This window comes from Mesoplodon densirostris, chromosome 18 (assembly GCF_025265405.1).
Source record: "Mesoplodon densirostris isolate mMesDen1 chromosome 18, mMesDen1 primary haplotype, whole genome shotgun sequence".
In the NCBI taxonomy this organism is placed as follows: Eukaryota; Metazoa; Chordata; class Mammalia; order Artiodactyla; family Ziphiidae; genus Mesoplodon; species Mesoplodon densirostris.
Window position 1 is genome coordinate 49,367,520 of NC_082678.1, and position 18,284 is coordinate 49,385,803.

The 18,284-nt window shown below is 36.9% G+C and overlaps 1 protein-coding gene across 1 annotated transcript in view; it reads right to left on the minus strand.

Annotated features, from left to right (window-relative positions):
* Nucleotides 1-18,284, minus strand: part of CPD (carboxypeptidase D) — a 61,767-nt gene that overhangs the window by 10,194 nt on the left and 33,289 nt on the right. The window contains exons 8-14 of the mRNA XM_060080449.1: nucleotides 14,967-15,076; nucleotides 9,384-9,486; nucleotides 8,521-8,663; nucleotides 7,228-7,397; nucleotides 5,556-5,879; nucleotides 2,929-3,124; nucleotides 568-703 (exon numbers count right to left, since the gene is read on the minus strand). Of these exons, the coding sequence (XP_059936432.1) occupies nucleotides 568-703; nucleotides 2,929-3,124; nucleotides 5,556-5,879; nucleotides 7,228-7,397; nucleotides 8,521-8,663; nucleotides 9,384-9,486; nucleotides 14,967-15,076 (1,182 nt within the window). The remainder of the gene's footprint in view (nucleotides 1-567; nucleotides 704-2,928; nucleotides 3,125-5,555; nucleotides 5,880-7,227; nucleotides 7,398-8,520; nucleotides 8,664-9,383; nucleotides 9,487-14,966; nucleotides 15,077-18,284) is intronic.

Sequence of the window (18,284 nt, forward strand, 5' to 3'; positions counted from 1 at the left end):
TGCAAGAGCAAAAAATTAAAAAGAAACTAAATGTCCATCAGTAGGGAAATTGTTGAATAAACTAGAGTACTACCATATATTAATAGCATAATAAGATGCCATTAATAAGAATGTTAGAGATCTATGAGTATTGAAATAGATAGATGTCAATGATATATCCAATAAAAAAGTTGCAGAACAATATGTATAGCTGATGATCCTATTTAAGTAAATAAGAAACAGGCCCCTTCAAATCAATACACACATACATTGTGTGTGTGTGTGTACATGTGTGTATACTCATATATAAGAAAGTAGAGAGAGAATATACATCTCTGTATGACTATGATGAAAACCTCCCCCCCAATATTATTGATTGAATTTCTAAGAAAAAAACTTGAATTACTTTTGCAAATGAAAAACAACAAAAATTTGAAAAGTTTTCTAGATGTCTCTATTCATTTATATTGTACATCCTAGACAAGAAAGCACCCCTTATTCATCTATAAAATAGGATCAACCAATCTCCTAGCAAAGAGAAATAAAATTATCTACAAAGTACTTTAATGACCTAAATATTGGTCTTACTTGTGAAGTCTGTATCCAGGTCTTTGCCACGAGCATTTGTCTGTCCTATCTTTGAAGTACAGTCTTTCTCTTGTGCTCTCTCTCGCCCATCTGGATTTAGAGAAGGGACAATCACAATTCTAGTCCTGTCGACCAACTAAAATGGAAACAGAAATCAATGAGTTTATTAGGTCTATGTGGAATCAAAAGGTACCCTCCCATGCTTCAAACAGAAAGTCTTTATTGTTTGTTTTAAACACAGATTTAAAAGGCAGAACTGAAAAATAAATAAAATTCTCTCTTGCTCCAAAAAAATTAAAAAAGAAACAAAAAACTGCACGGCTACTGTTCCCAGAGACCTCCCAATATCTTACAACAGGGTCAGAAACCACTGTCTGTAGGCTAAGCCCAGACTGCTGCTTGCTATTGTAAATAAAGTTTTATGGGCACACAGCCTTGCCCATTCATATGACTATTTTTGTTCTGCAATGGCAGAGTTGAGTAGTTGCAACACACAACATCTGACCCACAAAGTCCAAAATATATGCTATATGGCCCTTTACAGAAAAAGTTTGCTGACCACTGGCTTAGGTCAATAATAACTGACCAATAAATAAAAATAATACAAATACAATAAACACAATAATACTGTATTAATAATAATATTGTACTTCCAGATTAAAAACTGGAACATATAATGTGACAAATATCAATGTATGTCTGGAAACAATGAGACAGAAGAGTTGAAATCAGCATATCAAAAAAAAATGAGGTGGGATATTTGTCTTACTCATAATTTCTCCTTCAAATGAGCCATATCCAGAGGTGTTAATACCTACATTTATGGCATGAATTTCTGATATAATTCATCCTACATATTTCTAATAATAAATCAGAATAAGTGATCCCTGGTTTATTTATTCTAGTAAAATTGTCCATAGCCTGAAAATATATTTGCAATCCTTTAATCCATTTATGCTGGAATCTCTGAGGGAGACTTTTTTCCTATGCTTGGGCTTAACCATATGTCTCTGGGTATATGTATATTTCCTTGAACTCTCCAGACAATTCTGGCACTCAGCTCAAAACAAATGGCAATCTAAAGTGATCTAAGCCTAATTAGACCAGTGAGGCAAATTCTCATAAACTAGGAGTTTTGAAATTCCTGGTAGATGTTTTACCTGGGATATATAGTCTCTTATAACCTTAAGATCAGTAGGTAGTAACTCTGGCCAAATGTTACAATAACCTAAGGAGCTTTTAAAGAAATATTGATGCTTCTGGGGATGGAGCCCAGGCACTGGTATTTGTAAAAGCTTCCCAGATGTTTTCAATGTATAGCCAGGGTAGAGAACCACTGTCCTAGGTAATCTCCCTTTTAAAAAAGAACAACAACAAAAATCTTTGAAATACTCCTGCAACTCACATGAAGAAGTCAATGGGATCTACTTTGCTGAAAATGGTAAAATAAATGGAAATTTAGGAAATCATGACATCAATTCTTTCCAAATTTCTTTCAGGGGAGGCAGTAGGGTAAAACAGAACAGCACAGGCTTTAGAGTGAGACATGCTTGGGTTTAAATCCCTGCCTTACCACTTAGTAGCTGTGTGACCTCCTGTAAGTTATCAAATATCTCTGCCTCAGTTTTCACATCTATAAAATGAAGCTAACATAATTGCAGGGTTGAGGATTAAATTATGATGTATGTAAAGTACCTAGCACATAGTAGGTATTAAACAAATACTAGTACTTCCCCCCTTTCCTAAATTCTATACAGACAGTGCCAATTAGTGAGTGTTCTAGACAGATGCACACTCTCTCCTTCCTTTCCCTAAGACAACACAGAAACTAGGTTGCTTAATCATACATAACCAGCTTCTGGATCAACATTCTATTCTATAGTCACGGGCGACTAAAGTAGGCACTGCCATATCACTTTTTCTAAAATCTCTTAGCATCCAAGGTGTCCAATAATTTCATCTTTATTACATGAAAAAAAAACCGATTTCTCTTCTACCTCATTTTTCAATATAGTATCCTAGTTATGAATAACTGGCAATGGAAGTCCCTCTAATTAGAATATACATCACTGTGAGTAAAGATTGGAAGGGTAACATAAAGGAATAGAGGACTGAATGCAAATCTTTATTATTTTTTTCCTCTATGGCTCTTAATATATACAAAGAAATATAATAGAAAGACACTATTAACAATGACTATATACCAAGGTCCATTTTTAAAGAGTAAAGTTTATAATGACCTTAAAAGTACCTCTGTATAGAATCTAACAGGAAATTAAATTTAAAAAAATGGTGCCTTGATATCAGTGTATCACTGAGCTTTTTCCTTTTAAGACATGTCAAAACAGGCTATTTTCTTACTTGGGTAACAGCTGGGTTCTTTTTGTAGTTTAGGCAGAGAAATTCTGCCAGAGCCAAAAGAAGTTCAGTTCCAACTGGAGCATTTCCATGGATACCAGCAACAAAACGAATCTTTGGTTCTTCAGGCTCAGATACATTGGGCTTATTGGAGATTTCAAGGGACCAAATGTGACGATATTCAGCACTCTGTCCCAAACTTTCAAAAACCAGAAATAAAAAGTCAGCAAGTAATCAAGTATTATGTTAACGCTGCCTTACAGATTTTAAAAAAACAAATGAGAACAAAATTTGAAAAGTCTTTAAAGAGTAAATCTTTATGTCAGACTACTTTAAGAAAATTAGGTTCCCTTAATCAAAGAAAGTCAAATAGTTGTGAGATACTATCAGATTTAGGAAAGATTATGATTTAGAGTTCAGCATTCCTCCAAATTGTCATTCTCCTATCATCTTCATAATATTTACCCAATCTTCTATAATCTATACTACTCTTTAGTTAATATATGTCTTTTTTTTTTTTTTGGCTGTGCCGCCTAGCATGTGGGATCCTAGTTCCCCGACCAGGGATCGAACCTGCGGCCCCTGCACTGGAAGCATGGAGTCTTAGCCACTGGACCTCCAGGGAAGTCCCTAGTTAACATATGTCTTTTAAGTTAACTCACTTAAATTTTTATTATGGAAATATTTAAATATACACAAATGCAGAGCACCTTACTTTTAAAATCTAAATTAATTTACACAAATAAGACATTTTATACTTTAAATGCAGTACCAAGATTACAGCAAAACTAATTGAAAAGGCCTGCTTTCTTTGATATAAAGAGTTAGATAGAAAAAATAATATTGGCATTAAATTGAGGATTAATAGAATAGACAAAGTACCACTTTCTCACAATGGTATTTAATGATACTTAGCAAACGTTGGAGGACCACCTAAAACTGCCTTGTGTCCCACCACTGGCAGGTGTTGCATATTTGCTGGGGAAATATTTAACTAAGAAGTGCATGTTGGGCTTCCCTGGTGGCGCAGTGGTTGAGAGTCCGCCTGCCAATGCAGGGGACACGGGTTCGAGCCCTGGTCTGGGAGGATCCCACATGCCGTGGAGCGGTTAGGCCCGTGAGCCATGGCCACTGAGTCTGTGCGTCCGGAGCCTGTGCTCCGCAACGGGAGAGGCCACAACAGTGAGAGGCCCATGTACCTCAAAAAAAAAAAAAAAAAAAAAAAAAAAAAGAAGTGCATGTTTAATTGAAAGGTTAAAAAAAAACTTAAATGAACTAAGTAAATGGATAGCAAAATAATGTCCAATTTTTTTGTTTTAAAATAAGAAGTCTGGGGCTTCCCTGGTGGCGCAGTGGTTGAGAGTCTGCCTCCCGATGCAGGGGACACGGGTTCGTGCCCCTGTCCGGGAAGATCCCACATGCCGTGGAGCAGCTGGGCCCGTGAGCCATGGCCGCTGAGCCTGCGCGTCCGGAGCCTGTGCTCCGCAACGGGAGAGGCCACAACAGTGAGAGGCCCGCGTACCGCAAAAAAAAAAAAAAAAAAAAAAAAAAAAAAAAAAAAAAAAAAAAATAAGAAGTCTGTAACGTCTATATGGCACTAACATGGACAGTATTAAAACCTGACCTGGGCAGAAATGTTCAAGAGTCAGTTGCGGAAGAGAGGTAATTGGTATTGCCAAAGTAAATATCAGTCTTTGCAATTACAGACATTATAAACCAGTATTTGAGAAAGTAAATTTACTGGTAAAATTAAAAGAACCAATGAAGGAAAAAAAGTGAAAAAGTGAAAGGCTAGTTAATGTTCATTAGGTTTGTAGTAGAGAACTGTAAGTTCAGGGCGAAATGTAAAGGCCCTAAAATAGGCAAATAATAGGAATCAACAAATCAAGGAAATAGTTTTGAGACGGTGAAAGTGAAGCAGAGAAGCTTAAGAAGTGAAGGTAAAAGTTGTCTCAGCCATCAGTTTTACATAAGCCAGTACTGCATGTTTTCCCAGAACCCTCAATCACATATGTCCATAAGGCTTCAGGGAACCATGACTGTGAGTAGAGACTAAAGCACAGAAAATGACAGCCAACCAGGCTTCATTTTCTAATTTGAAGAAAAGGTTAAACATGATCCCTGACAAGAGAGCTCATAGTTCCAAATTTGTCCCTGCCCCCAGAAAAATGAAACAAACTAAATATTTAGTCAGAACGTGAATCTGCAGCTGAGAAGTAGAAAGGTTTTGAAATCAAAGTAATCATTAGAAAGAATGATTTTACATTTTCTGGAGGCACAGGCCACACATTGCTAAACTAACAAGTAATTCTGCTCCAATGTTTCTCATAAAAGTTTCCAAGATTCATTGTTAGAAAGATCTCCAAGCAAACATCTGTTTCAAAATAAGCGAAATCCAACTCTCTATACATTCAGCTCCCAAATATCTCTAAATAAATTACAAGAACCATTTAATGTGGCTTATGCTAAATGATGTAACCTCTTTAAAATGAAGAAGGAAGGAAGGAAGGAAGGAAGGGAGGGAGGGAGGGAGGGAGGGAGGGAGAGGAAGGAAGGAAGAAAGAAAGAGGGAGGGAAGGAGAAAGGGAGAAAGAAAGAGGAAAAAAAGGCAGCAAGAAGGTGACACTTACTTGGTAAGATTTGTAATATGTGGATAGTTCATCACAAGTCCTCTCAGAAACTCTGATAAGTCCTTGTATGAATGGTATCGATAAAGAGCCAGATTTGAGGAGGAGCGTAACATGAAGCCTTCCAAACCATTCTCAGCTGAAAGGTCTTTAATTAAAGTTTCAAACTCTTTAGTAGTCGGATCGCTGGCACCCTCATTGTTGGTGCTGTCCCCCTTGCCTTTCTTTGATTCATTGTTTGAATCTGTTGAAGATCGAACAAGTGTGAAGTTGACCTGAACAGCACCTTCACTGTTTACGGTCACATTCTTGGTAACTGGATTATACCTGCAATAAAGAAGACAGATCAGAGCCACGCTTCTGCAGCTGGAGGACCCAAACCCTGGGAAAACAGAGGTGTGCAGAGGATATGTGAATCCTTGAGATAAATGTGGGGCATCTCCCTAAAGGGTCAAATTGTTAACTTTGTGAGAACTTAAAGATTTGTTTTAAACATTAACGAAGACCATACAAGGGTAGACTATAAAACATAAATGAGTTTTTAAGATTAAATATATGACTTCAAAAGAAAGCTCATGCTTGCAGTGTATACTCCTGGAATCTGAGTTCACTTGTCTGTCATCAGGGAATATGGTGGGAAAAGTTTGAGAAGTACTAACTTAGGACATTCTCTGCCAAACGCATCATTCTTGCCCCATTTTTCAGATACCTTGATGCTTTGGTTTTTCCAGTACTATGCCAAAACTGAAAAAAACCAGAATAGACTTCTTTACTCGTTAAAGTTCTAACCCATTCATTTATAGACCACTTGGTATTTGAAAACCATTTTTTAAAAAAAGGTAACAATAACTTTAAATGTTTCCATGTATTTACCCTTACTTCAATGAGTGTTCAAACTAACTCTTCAGATATAAGAGAGCTAGTAGGGGGAGGGGAAAATATTCTGTGGGAACACCTACATGTATCAAATATAAAAAAGAAAACTACAAGAGGATAAAAATTATAAGTTTTGACTAAAAAGTAAGGTGGCTCCGGTTCTAAGGTATTTGTAAAGGAGGAGGAACATAAGGAATATTAAGTTTTTTCCAAGGGAAAAGGTCATAAGTTAATTTTTTCTTTTCAAGTAAATATATCTTTGTGGTGAGAAAAACTGTAAAAAATATGAAAATGGCTTTTCTCAGAGAATTAGCAGTAAGTAAGAAAATCTCACTGATGTGAGAAGGCAAAGGTACAATAATAAAAAATAAGTGTCTGTGAAAGAGTTTTAAAAGGGTACAAATGTAAAGTGGTGGTATTTGGGGGACAACATGACTAGAAGTATGCAGAACAGAAGTCTTTTTTTCCCTACTAACAAGTACTTCCCAGAACTGTTACCCATAGTGAAGGAAATCAGTCACTACGGCTTTACATCTGGACAGGGGAAGGTGACCTGAGAGGATGAAGGTAAAAGAGGCTACAGTTCAAAGTGAATAATTTCACAGATTTCTTACATCTGATGGTTCATGTACTCACTGTGCCACCAGAGAAGAGTCAAATGTGTAACCAGCTCTAAACTTCTCAGCGTTAAACTCAAGGTTGCTTAGCCTCTACAGGGCTTTCTGGCAATAATCTTTTAGAATGGAACTATGCTTGTTTCATCTCCAAGCACTCAATTACAAAGCATTCAGTAACTCACCCTCGAGCAGATGCTGTGATTTTATAAGTTCCTGGAACCAACAGACGCCAGTAATCTCCAGTTTTGTAAGTAGTTACTGGGTGATTAATTTCAGCAACACTAATGGTGGCATTTAATATACCTCTGCCATCTGTGGCATCTAGGACGAATCCTTTGACACCCTGATGAACCTGGATAAAGCACAAGGACACCCAGATTTTACTGATAAAAATCATCATCTAATTATTTTGGGAGTTCACATCCAAAATAACAGATTGTTAAATAATGTAAACATGTAGAACAAATAGGAATTCAGGAGCTCAGAGTAAAGCTAAATGTAACCGCCCATTAAACAAAATATTTCAGTTTCTGAAAGGCTAGTTTTTCATACGTTAGATTTGTTTTTATCTTCCTATCAGCTACAGAAAGACATTTTGAGGACAAGTGGAGGAAATTTGAACATGGATTAGGTATTAGGTAGTATAGGGAGTTACTGTTAATTTCCTTAGGTGAGATAATAGCAACTGGAGAAGTCAGGTAGGAGAATTAACCTTATTTTTAGAAGATGTATTCCAAAATACTTTGGGATAAATATCATAACACTTGCAATTTATACTGAAATAGTTCAACAAAAGTGTGTACGTGTTTATATATATATAAAATACAAATGCAGCAAAGTATAAAAATTGTTAAACCTAGGTAAAGGAATAGTAGTATTTATTGTTAGTTTTATAATTTTTCCTGATGCTTACAAATTTTCAGAATAAAATGTTCTAAAAAATTAGTATGCAAACTCACAGCCATTATGCCACTCTACTCAGCAAAGTACTGGCACAAAGTATTAGTCAGATTATCCTAATAATTTTAACCACTACTAGCATATTTCTTATAGTCTTTATCTATTGGCCACGATGCACATCCAAACAAAAGGAAATTAATTGTTTCACAGTAAACCAATGGCCCAAAAAAAAAAAAAAAATTTACCCCATAGCCCATCTTTATCACTTGACAAATTCTTAGGCATGTACCCAATCTATAGTAGCCCTTTATAAAGACAAGGGTAAAAAGTGACCACTAACCATTAAGTGCAAAACATCATCACTATATTGTTTAATCATTTTTAACTCTTCTCTGTGCATATAAATAAACTCATTTACATCCACAAATTTTCTAGATAAATATACGAAAACATGAATAGGTCAAACTGGAATTCAAATGAGGTGTATTCTAAAATCAATGTGTGAAAACCACATGTACACACAAAAATCTTCTTGCTCTTGGGAGAAATTTCATACATCACTCCAGAATCGTCACCTGTTTCAGAAACTGGATTAGAGATCTTCGATTCTGTTCCCAAAATTTTGGCAGATCTTTCTCAAATGGGTATTTCACACAACCAAGTTCAATAGTCACTTCAAAGCAGTTTGTTTGTAAATAGTTCCAGTCCTGCATACCACCTGAAGGATAAAAATTTTAAATCAATTACTCTGAAGAAGTTCTAACTAGCTCAGATCCCAAATTGTAAGCAACATTCATAGTAAAAAGCCAAATTCGTCTTTTATCAGCATGGCTGAAAACCAATAATGCGTTCATTTGAGAGCTTTCTGATGCTTGTGGTACAGGTAAAACATCTGTACTTTCATGTTCAGGAAGAATTCAAGTGTAGCTCACACTCTTCTTCTTAGCACATCTAAAGTTCTTTGTAATAGCCAGCAGTAAAATATAACACTTTCATGAAGTTTCAGTACATTATTTTACTCAAAAGTCAAAGTGCACCAAATATTAAAAATAGTTGAAACGATAATTTGAATGTCTTTTTGTTTTTTTGTTTTTTTTTTGTGGTACGCGGGCCTCTCACTGTTGTGGCCTCTCCCATTGTGGAGCACAGGCTCCGGACGCGCAGGCTCAGCGGCCATGGCTCACGGGCCCAGCCGCTCCGCGGTATGTGGGATCTTCCCAGACCGGGGCACGAACCCGTATCCCCTGCATCGGCAGGCGGACTCTCAACCACTGCGCCACCAGGGAAGCCCCGGTAATTTGAATGTTTTAAACTATTTATACAATATTTTTAAAAGAATGATTCTTTCTCAAAATTAAAAAATCAGTAACAAGCAGTACCATCCAGGGGGACAGAAAATCCATCAAGTTATACGGCCTTAATATAAAAGAATGTTCACCTGGGACATTGTACCAACTGGCTCCATTTGTTATTCCATGAGGAAAATATTCATTAGGGTACATATTCTTGCAAGGTCTACCTTGAAACATCTGGGAATTTTCCTGGAAAAAAAAAAAAGAATCTTTACTTGTATTTATTTGTATCTGCATCAAAAAACATGGGAAGGATAAAGAAAGATAGGAAGAGTGGTTAACAATAGGGTATATATGGGGGTGGATGGAGTCATGGGAAGCAGTGACTTACTACCTACTTTTTAAAATCAAAGCTAAACAGTTTATGCTCTGTAAAAAAAAAGTGAAGACTTCATTTATTACTTGTAATTACAAGTAATATAAAAATGCAACCCAACCCCTCTCAAAAACAAAAACAACACTGTTCATATTCGTACTTCCATTTCATGATCTCAAGAAGCTTAAAGTCCAGAAGAGGTAATTCACACACAATGGAAAGTAAGCATCTTTCTCTGACTTCTTGGGGACTAAGGTAGCCCCTCTGTGCTTTGACTGCACTCTGTACAATTATTTTATCCTGTTAAAACTGGTTGCACCTCTTTTCCCCCTAAAGACAACACACTACTCCTTGAAACAGTTTGTGTCTTTGTGTCCTCGGCATCCAGCAGTGTCTACACAGCACATGTGCAATTGCTTGTTCAATGGAGAGTAAGAAAAACTGCCGCAGAGGCACAAATAAACACTACTGGGAGCTAGAGGAGAGAATGATTATTTCTGACTAGAGTGGCAGGGGAATTTTCCTGAAGAAAGTAAGCTTTGAAAGATGGTCAAAACTTCATTTCTCTCTTGTAAATAGAAAAGGAAAAAAAGTACAGAAAAGTGTAAAGAGAAAAGTAATTTCTCACTTTCCCATCACTGAGAATTAACTTTAAAATACACAAAACAACCCCCTTTCGTAAACTTAACATACCAATTACAGGCTTATGATCCCACCACTCTGTTATCAAATGAAAGCTATTGTTTTAGGTTACTGGAATATTTGTGTACATGCTCTTTTGCTCTCTGGTTTTTCCACTAAACACTTGTACACATCTTCTATGTCTCTATATCCCTATCTCCATTTCCATCAATATCTATCCATTTGATTATAAATTATATAGATGTACTACTGTACTAATTAATATAGTATGTATATTACAAACCTGCATTAAAAAACATTTTAAAAACAGAACTTCTAATATATTCTTCCTACATCTTAACGGATCATCTAGTATAAATCCCACTCTAGACACCACAGTTCTGGGCAACTGCTGTTAACATTTTGACTTTATTCTCAGAGCAATAAGGAACTTGTGAAGATTTCTGATGGAAGGGTGATATATGATATAGTCATGGCTCTAGGAAGTTTATTCTGATAATAATGTGAAAAAATGGACCAAAGCCAGGGAGACTCATCAGAGTACTACTGAAATAATCCAACTGAGAGATAATGAGCATCTGAAAGGTTGTGACACATAGGTTTTACCATGTGTATTTTACCATCTTCTTTAATTCTCACTACTCTACTTTGATAATCTTTTTTAAAAAAACTAATTAAAAATTTTAAAGCAAACAGTTTGACAACTTAAAGAAGACAGGGGGTGAGGATGTAGGTCTCCAGTCTCAGTCCATATATAAAGAGTCTAAAATATATACCAAGATAGTAAATTATTCTCTTCTTTTTGCTTGGCTATAGTCTCTAATCTTTTTATAATAACTTTCATTATATGAAACAACTTTTTAAAGAGGCATTTACATAGTGGTGACAGCTAAAGCAACTGGATGCAATTGTCAAGACAGTAAAAATGGCTAAGGACAGAATATGGAGGGGGGAAAAAAGTAAAAGAGAGAGGTTGAGCCACTGAAAGAGGAAAAAGGAAGCAAAGCTCTCTGCTATATATAATGTAACAGAGATCAAGGGGAGAAGACAAGAGCATTAGACTTCAGAGGTCAAGAACATTTTAAAAAAATAGACTTCGGGTAACCTTTCAGAGGGCACTTCCAGGTAAAACAATGTAGGCAGAAGACAGATGACAAGATACTGAGGCATAAGAGAACAATAAGGAAGTGGAGATAAGCAGAGACTATTCACTTTTCTTATTCTTTTCTTTTGATTTCTTTTGAACTAATTTTAGAGTTGCAGAAAAGTTGCAAAAATAGTACAGAGAGTTTTATATACCTTTGATCCAGCTTTCCCTGATGTTAGCATCTTATATAACCATAGCACAATTATCAAAACAAGGAAATTAACACTGGCATGATACTATTAACTAAAAAACATATATATATATATATATATATTATATATATATATATATATATAAAATTTATTTTTGCGGTACGTGGGCCTCCCACTGTTGTGGCCTCTCCCACTGCGGAGCACAGGCTCCGGACATGCAGGCCCAGCGGCCATGGCTCACGGGCCCAGCTGCTCCACGGCGTGTGGGATCTTCCCAGACAGGGGCACGAACCCATGTCTTCTGCATCAGTAGGCGGACTCTCAACCACTGCACCACCAGGGAAGCCCCTAAAAAACCTATATTTTATTCAAATATCACCAGTCTTCCACTAATGCCTCCTTGAAATTTTCTCTTCACTTATTATGTCACACTGTATAGCTCCATTTTTTCACTTTCACTTAATTGAATTCATTGAATTTCATTATACTTAAAATATAATAAAAGTTACTGTAGAAAGATTAGAAAATTGAGGCAAGCCAAAAGAAAAAAAATATAAACCTAGAGATCACCAATCATTTAATATTTTGGCATATAACTTTTGACGTTTTTTTAGCCTATATATGAACTGAGCATGGATACCCCACCCCTGAGTCTTCTCTAGGTTCTCAAAATCTGCTTTATTGAAATATAATTCACACGCCACACAACTCACACATCTGAAGTATACAACTCAATGGTCCTTGGTATATTCACTCAGTTGTGTGACCATCACCACAGTAAATTTTAGGACATTTTCATGACCCCAAAATAAACCTGTACCCATCAGCACTCACCATTTCCTCCCAACCTCTTCCCTGCCTCTCCCTACATCCCAAGCCCAAGGCAATTACCAGTCTATTTTCTGTCTCTATGGATTTGCCTATTCTGGACATTTCATATAAATGGAATCACACAATATGTAGTCTCTTGTGACTGGGTGCTTTCACCAAGCATGTTTTCAAGGGTAATCTAAGTTGTAGTTTGTATCAGTACTTTATTTGTTTTTATGAGTGAATAGTATTCCATTGCATGGATATATCACATTTTGTTTATCCACTTATCACCTGATGGACATGTGGGTTGTGTCCATTTTGGCTATTGTGGATAATGCTGCTATGAACATTTGTGTACAAGTTTTGTGTGGACTAGGTTTTCATTTCTCTTGGACATATACTTAGGAGTGGCATTGTCAGGCCACATGATAATTCTATATTTAACATTTTGAGGAACCGCAAGATTGTTTTCCAAAGCAGTTGTACCATTTTACATTCCCACCAGCAATGCACAAGGGTTCCAATTTCTCCACATCCTTACCAACCCTTGTTATTTTCTTTTTTTTTTTAAACTATAGCCATCCTAGTGGGTATAAAGTAGTATCTCATTGTTTTGATTTGCATTTCCCTGATGGCTAATGATACTAAGCATCTTTTTGTGAGTTTGTCGGTCATTTGTATATTTCTTTGGAGAAATGTGTGTTCAGATTCTTTGCCCATTTTTCAATTGGATTGTCTTTTTATTATTTAGTTGCAAGAGTTCATTATATATTTCATTATATATTTTAGATATAAGATCCTTATCAGATATATGATATTCCCCTATGCTGTGGGTTGTCTTTTTACTTCCTTGATTATCATCTGTTATATGTTGAATTATGTCTCCTCCAAAGATACGCTGAAGTCCTAACCCCCAAAACCTCATAATGTGACTGTATTTAATTACAGAGGTAATCAAGTTAAAATGAGCTAATTACGGTGGGCCCTAATCCAATATGACTGGTATCTTTATAAAAAGGGAAAATTTGGACACAGACAACAGGGAGAATGCCATGTGAAGACAGAGGACTGGGATAATCCATCTAGAAACCAATGAATGGCAAAGACTGCCAGAAAAACACCAGAAGCTAGGAAGAGGCAAGGAAGGATTCCCTTCCAGGTTTCAAGGGAGCATGGCCCTGCCAACATCTTGATTTTGGACTTCTAGACTCTAGAACTGTAAGACGAAAAATTGTTACAGCAGTTCTGGAAACTAACACACTATCCTCTGCAGCAAAAAAGTATTAAAGTTTGATGATGCCCAGTATGTCTTTTTTCTGTCACTTGTGCTTTTTTTTTTTTTTTTTTGCGGTATGCGAGCCTCTCACTGTTGTGGCCTCTCCCGTTGCGGAGCACAGGCTCCGAACACGCAGGCTCAGCGGCCATGGCTCACGGGCCCAGCCGCTCCACGGCATGTGGGATCTTCCCGAACCGGGGCACGAACCCGTGTCCCCTGCATTGGCAGGTGGACTCTCGACCACTGAGCCACCAGGGAAGCCCCCAAGCCTCAACTTTTAACATGCTTTCTAAGAACAACTTCTAAACTAAAATTTCACACATACACACACACACAAATATAACATTTCTGATTATGAAAGTAATGTGTGTTCATTATAGGAAGTTTAGAAAATACAGAATTTCTACTTGCTCCTTTGCAGTATGTTACTACTAGGCTCTTAAATACCTTAGATCAGGGGTCCCCAACCCGCAGGCTGCAGACTGGTACCAGTCCCTGGCCTGTTAGGAACCGGGCCACACAGCAGGAGGTGAGCGGCCACCAAGTGAGCAAAGCTTCATCTGCCGCTCCCCATCACTCTCATTACTGCCTAAACCACCCCCTACTCCCCACCCCTGCCCGTGGAAACACTGTCTTCCCCGAAACTGGTCCCTGGTGCCACAAAGGTCGGAGACCGCTTCCCTAGGCTATAGATTGGCAATTTTTTTCTGTGAAGGGTCAGATAGTAAAAACTTTTGGCTTTACAGGCTCTAAAGTGTCTGTTGCAATGACTCAACCCTGCCCTCTGCATCTATTGAGATGACTGCAGCATTTTTCTTCTTTAGTCTGTTAATATGGTGAATTACACTGACTTATTTTCAAATGTTAAACAAGAAAGCAGCAATGGACAATATTTTAAAGAATGGATGTGCCGTATGTCAATAAAACTTTATTTACAAGAACAGGTGGTAGGCTGGATTTAGTCCCAGAGCTATAACTTGTCAACCCCACCTTAGACTACTTTATGAGGTTTATATTTAAGTACTTCTCAAATTAAATAAACTAGCAGTTTGTTTAATTTATTATGTTCCAGGTACTGTGCTAAAAGCTGTAGATGAAAAGACATTACCTGAACTTCATGGCTAATGGGGAAACACATGCAGTATGTTTAAAAGTGAGGTGGGAAACAGAGGAGAAAAAGAGGTAAGGTTGTCTGAAAGGAATCATGGAAGGCTTAACAGAGAAGAAAGCACTTGACCTGAGTCTTGTAGGACTTCGTTTTAACGCATTTTTTTAAATGAAAAATGAATTTTTATAGCATTTTATGCTTAAGCACAAGCCTACCTTGGAATAAGAAAGTGCTATTTGTTGAAATACAGCATCATCTGGTGATTTACTATATGTGGCAAGCCCTTGTTCATCATCATCAAAAGGGTAGTTAACCACCAAAGAACCTATGAGGGAAATGAGCAAAATGTATTGTGTTATTTCTTTCAAGATGGAGCATTAACATAAAGTAAGCTTTTCACAATACTGCCAGAGACAGGAAACCAATACAATTTTCCAAGGTTAATTTCCTCAATAGAAAAGAAAAAGTTGCTAATTTCCTCAATAGAAAATCAAAGTGGATAAATAAAATATTAAATAGCTATGCATGATACTTAAAGGCTGCCTTAACTGGAAAGGTCTTGGGAGTTTGCCTGAACTTACAGGCATACTTTACATGTTAGAACTGAAACCAGAAGTATACAGGCTTAATTTAAACAATTTTACTTTTATAATATTTAGGATCAGAAAAATTGAGCAAAATTTGGTACTTTTTCACTAAAATTCAGACATTTATAAGATCATGTCATGGAATTTTAAACTAAGAAAGGACCCTTGAAGTCCAATTAACCCACCCTCTTCATTTTGCAGACGTGGAGTCTAAAATGGAGAGGCTAAACAACAAATGTATGGATAGTAGAGCCAGTCCTGACCTTCATTCAGAAAAAAATGCTAAAAATTTCTCTTATGCTCATATTATAAATTAGTCAACTGGAGTTATATCATATGATTTTTCATGACCTAAAATACAGAGAGTGATGTTTTAAAACATATATAAAGGATATCAACTCCCTTCATGCTCCCCCTAGGACATAAAGGAATTAGGGTGCTTCTCAGGCAGGAGCCCTGAGCCCACCCCCCCCACCATAGGATCAAATCCCTTATTTTCCTATTAGTCACATCATTTTCATTTGTCCATGTGCCCATTTATTCTGCCTTGATTAGGCCATTCATCTTTGCCTTTTTTGTCATGCCACTTCCTGGGCATGGAAGTGAAGGAACAAATTCAACTTGAATCCAGATGAAGTAACCTGTGGTAACAAATACCAGCAAACATTCATATATTAGAAAAATTTTTTCTTTAAGAAACAAGTATGAAGAACTATGTTCATTTTATTCCCCAAAATAGTTCTAACAAGATAAGTGTACGTCAACACCTGTTCTTAGACAAATTACTCCAAAAAAAATTAATTTCACCTGGATCTATGACTCATGCCTAAAAGTTAAACAGAAAAAAGTCAACTTCTACTTAATATTGTCTTTCAAATGGCTAATTTTATAAGGCCAAAAAAAAAGTCATAAAAGACTTACAATACTCCTACAAAAGTTTATTTAAAAAATAATTAGTATTGGGCCTCCCTGGTGGCGCAGTGGTTGAGAGTCCGCCTGCCGATGCAGGGCGCACGGGTTCGTGCCCCGGTCCGGGAGGATCCCACATGCCGCGGAGCGGCTGGGCCCGTGAGCCATGGCCGCTGAGCCTGCGCGTCCAGAGCCTGTGCTCCGCGACGGGAGAAGCCACAACAGTGAGAGGCCCGCGTACCGCAAAAAAAAAAAATTATAATTAGTACTGGGACTTCCCTGGTGGCGCAGTGGTTGGGAATCCGCCTGCCAATGCAGGGGACACGGGTTCAAGGTCTGGTCTGGGACCGCGGAGCAACTGGGCTCGTGCGCCACAACTGCTGAGCCTGCGCTCTGGAGCCTGCGCGCCTAGAGCCCGGCTCAGCAACAGAAGAGGCCACCGCGATGAGAGCCCCACGCACCACAACAAAGGGTGGCCCCCGTGCCCCGCAACTAGAGAGGGCCCGTGTGCAGCAACGAAGACCCAACGCAGCCAAGCATGAATAAATAAATTAATTAATTAAAAAATTTAAAAAATTTAGTATAACACAAAGAGCATGAGCTATTTTAAAAAAGATAAATCTGACTTCATCAATATTAAAAATTTTGTGCATCAAAGGACATTATTAAGAAAGTTAAAATAAACCTATAGAATGGGAGAAAATATTTGCAAATCAGCAATTTGATAACGGTCTAGAATCCAGACTATATAAAGAAGTCCTTAAACTCAACAAAAAGATGAAAAACCCAATTAACAATGGGCAAAAGACTTGAACATATATTTCTCCAAATAAGATATACAAATGGACAACAAGCACACAAAAAGATGCTCAGCATCATTAGCCATCAGGGAAATGCAAATCTCAATTTCAGTGAGATATCACCTTTCACCCACTAAAACGGCTATAATAAAAAAAAAATTAACAAGGTAAGGATGTGGAAAAACTGGAACCCTCATACATTGCTGGTGGGAATATAAAATGGTTCTGCTACTGTGGAACAGTTTGGCAGTTCATCAAAAAGCTAAACATGGAATTACCATATGATGGTATTTCCATCAAAAAGCCAAACATAGGATAACCCAAAAGAATTGAAAACAGGGACTCAGATATTGTCTGCCAATGTTCATAGTAGTATTATTCATAATAGTAAAAAGTAAAAACAACCCAAATGTCCATCAACAGATAAATAGATAAACAAATTGTGGTATATACATACAATGGAAAATTATTCAGCCATAAAAAGGAATAAAGTACTAACATATGCTACAATATGAATGAACCTTGAAAATACTATGCTAAGTGAAAGAAGACAGACACAAAAGGTCATATATTATATGATTTCATTTCTATGAAATATCCAAAACAAGTAAATCCATAGAGACAGAACACAGATTGGTGGTTACCAGGGCTTGAGGGGCATGGGGAATAGAAAGCAACTGCTTAATGGCTAAGGGGTTTCCTTTTGGGGAGGTGAAAATGTTTTGGAACAAGATAGAGATGGTGGTTGCACAGCATTGTGAATGCACTAAATGTCACTGAATTATTTACCTGAACATGATTAGTGTTATATGAATTTCACCTAAATAAAAAATTAATATCAAAAATTACAAAAAGAAATATTACTTTTCTCTATATTCTTTCAAAATCCTTCTAAACTGTTAAGTTGACAGCAAAGAATTCCTCTGTTAAATTTCTTTGCCAAGATTTCAAAACTCATTTAAAGATTTTAAGATAAGAAAGCAAAATACGTCATGGAAAGAAACATATCTACGTGACTGAAGATGTATCCCCCACCATGCCAAGGTCTTGATACCACATGTAAACATCTGTCAATTATTTTCACTGGAATGTAACTAGTATTAAGTTTTCAGCTTTAGCCAACATGACATGATGTATTTTTTACAGAATATTTTTAAAAGCTCAAAATAAAAAATATTTTCTGTCAAACATGGTATACAATTATACAGTAAGAAAAAAGCCAAAAAAATTATTTTGC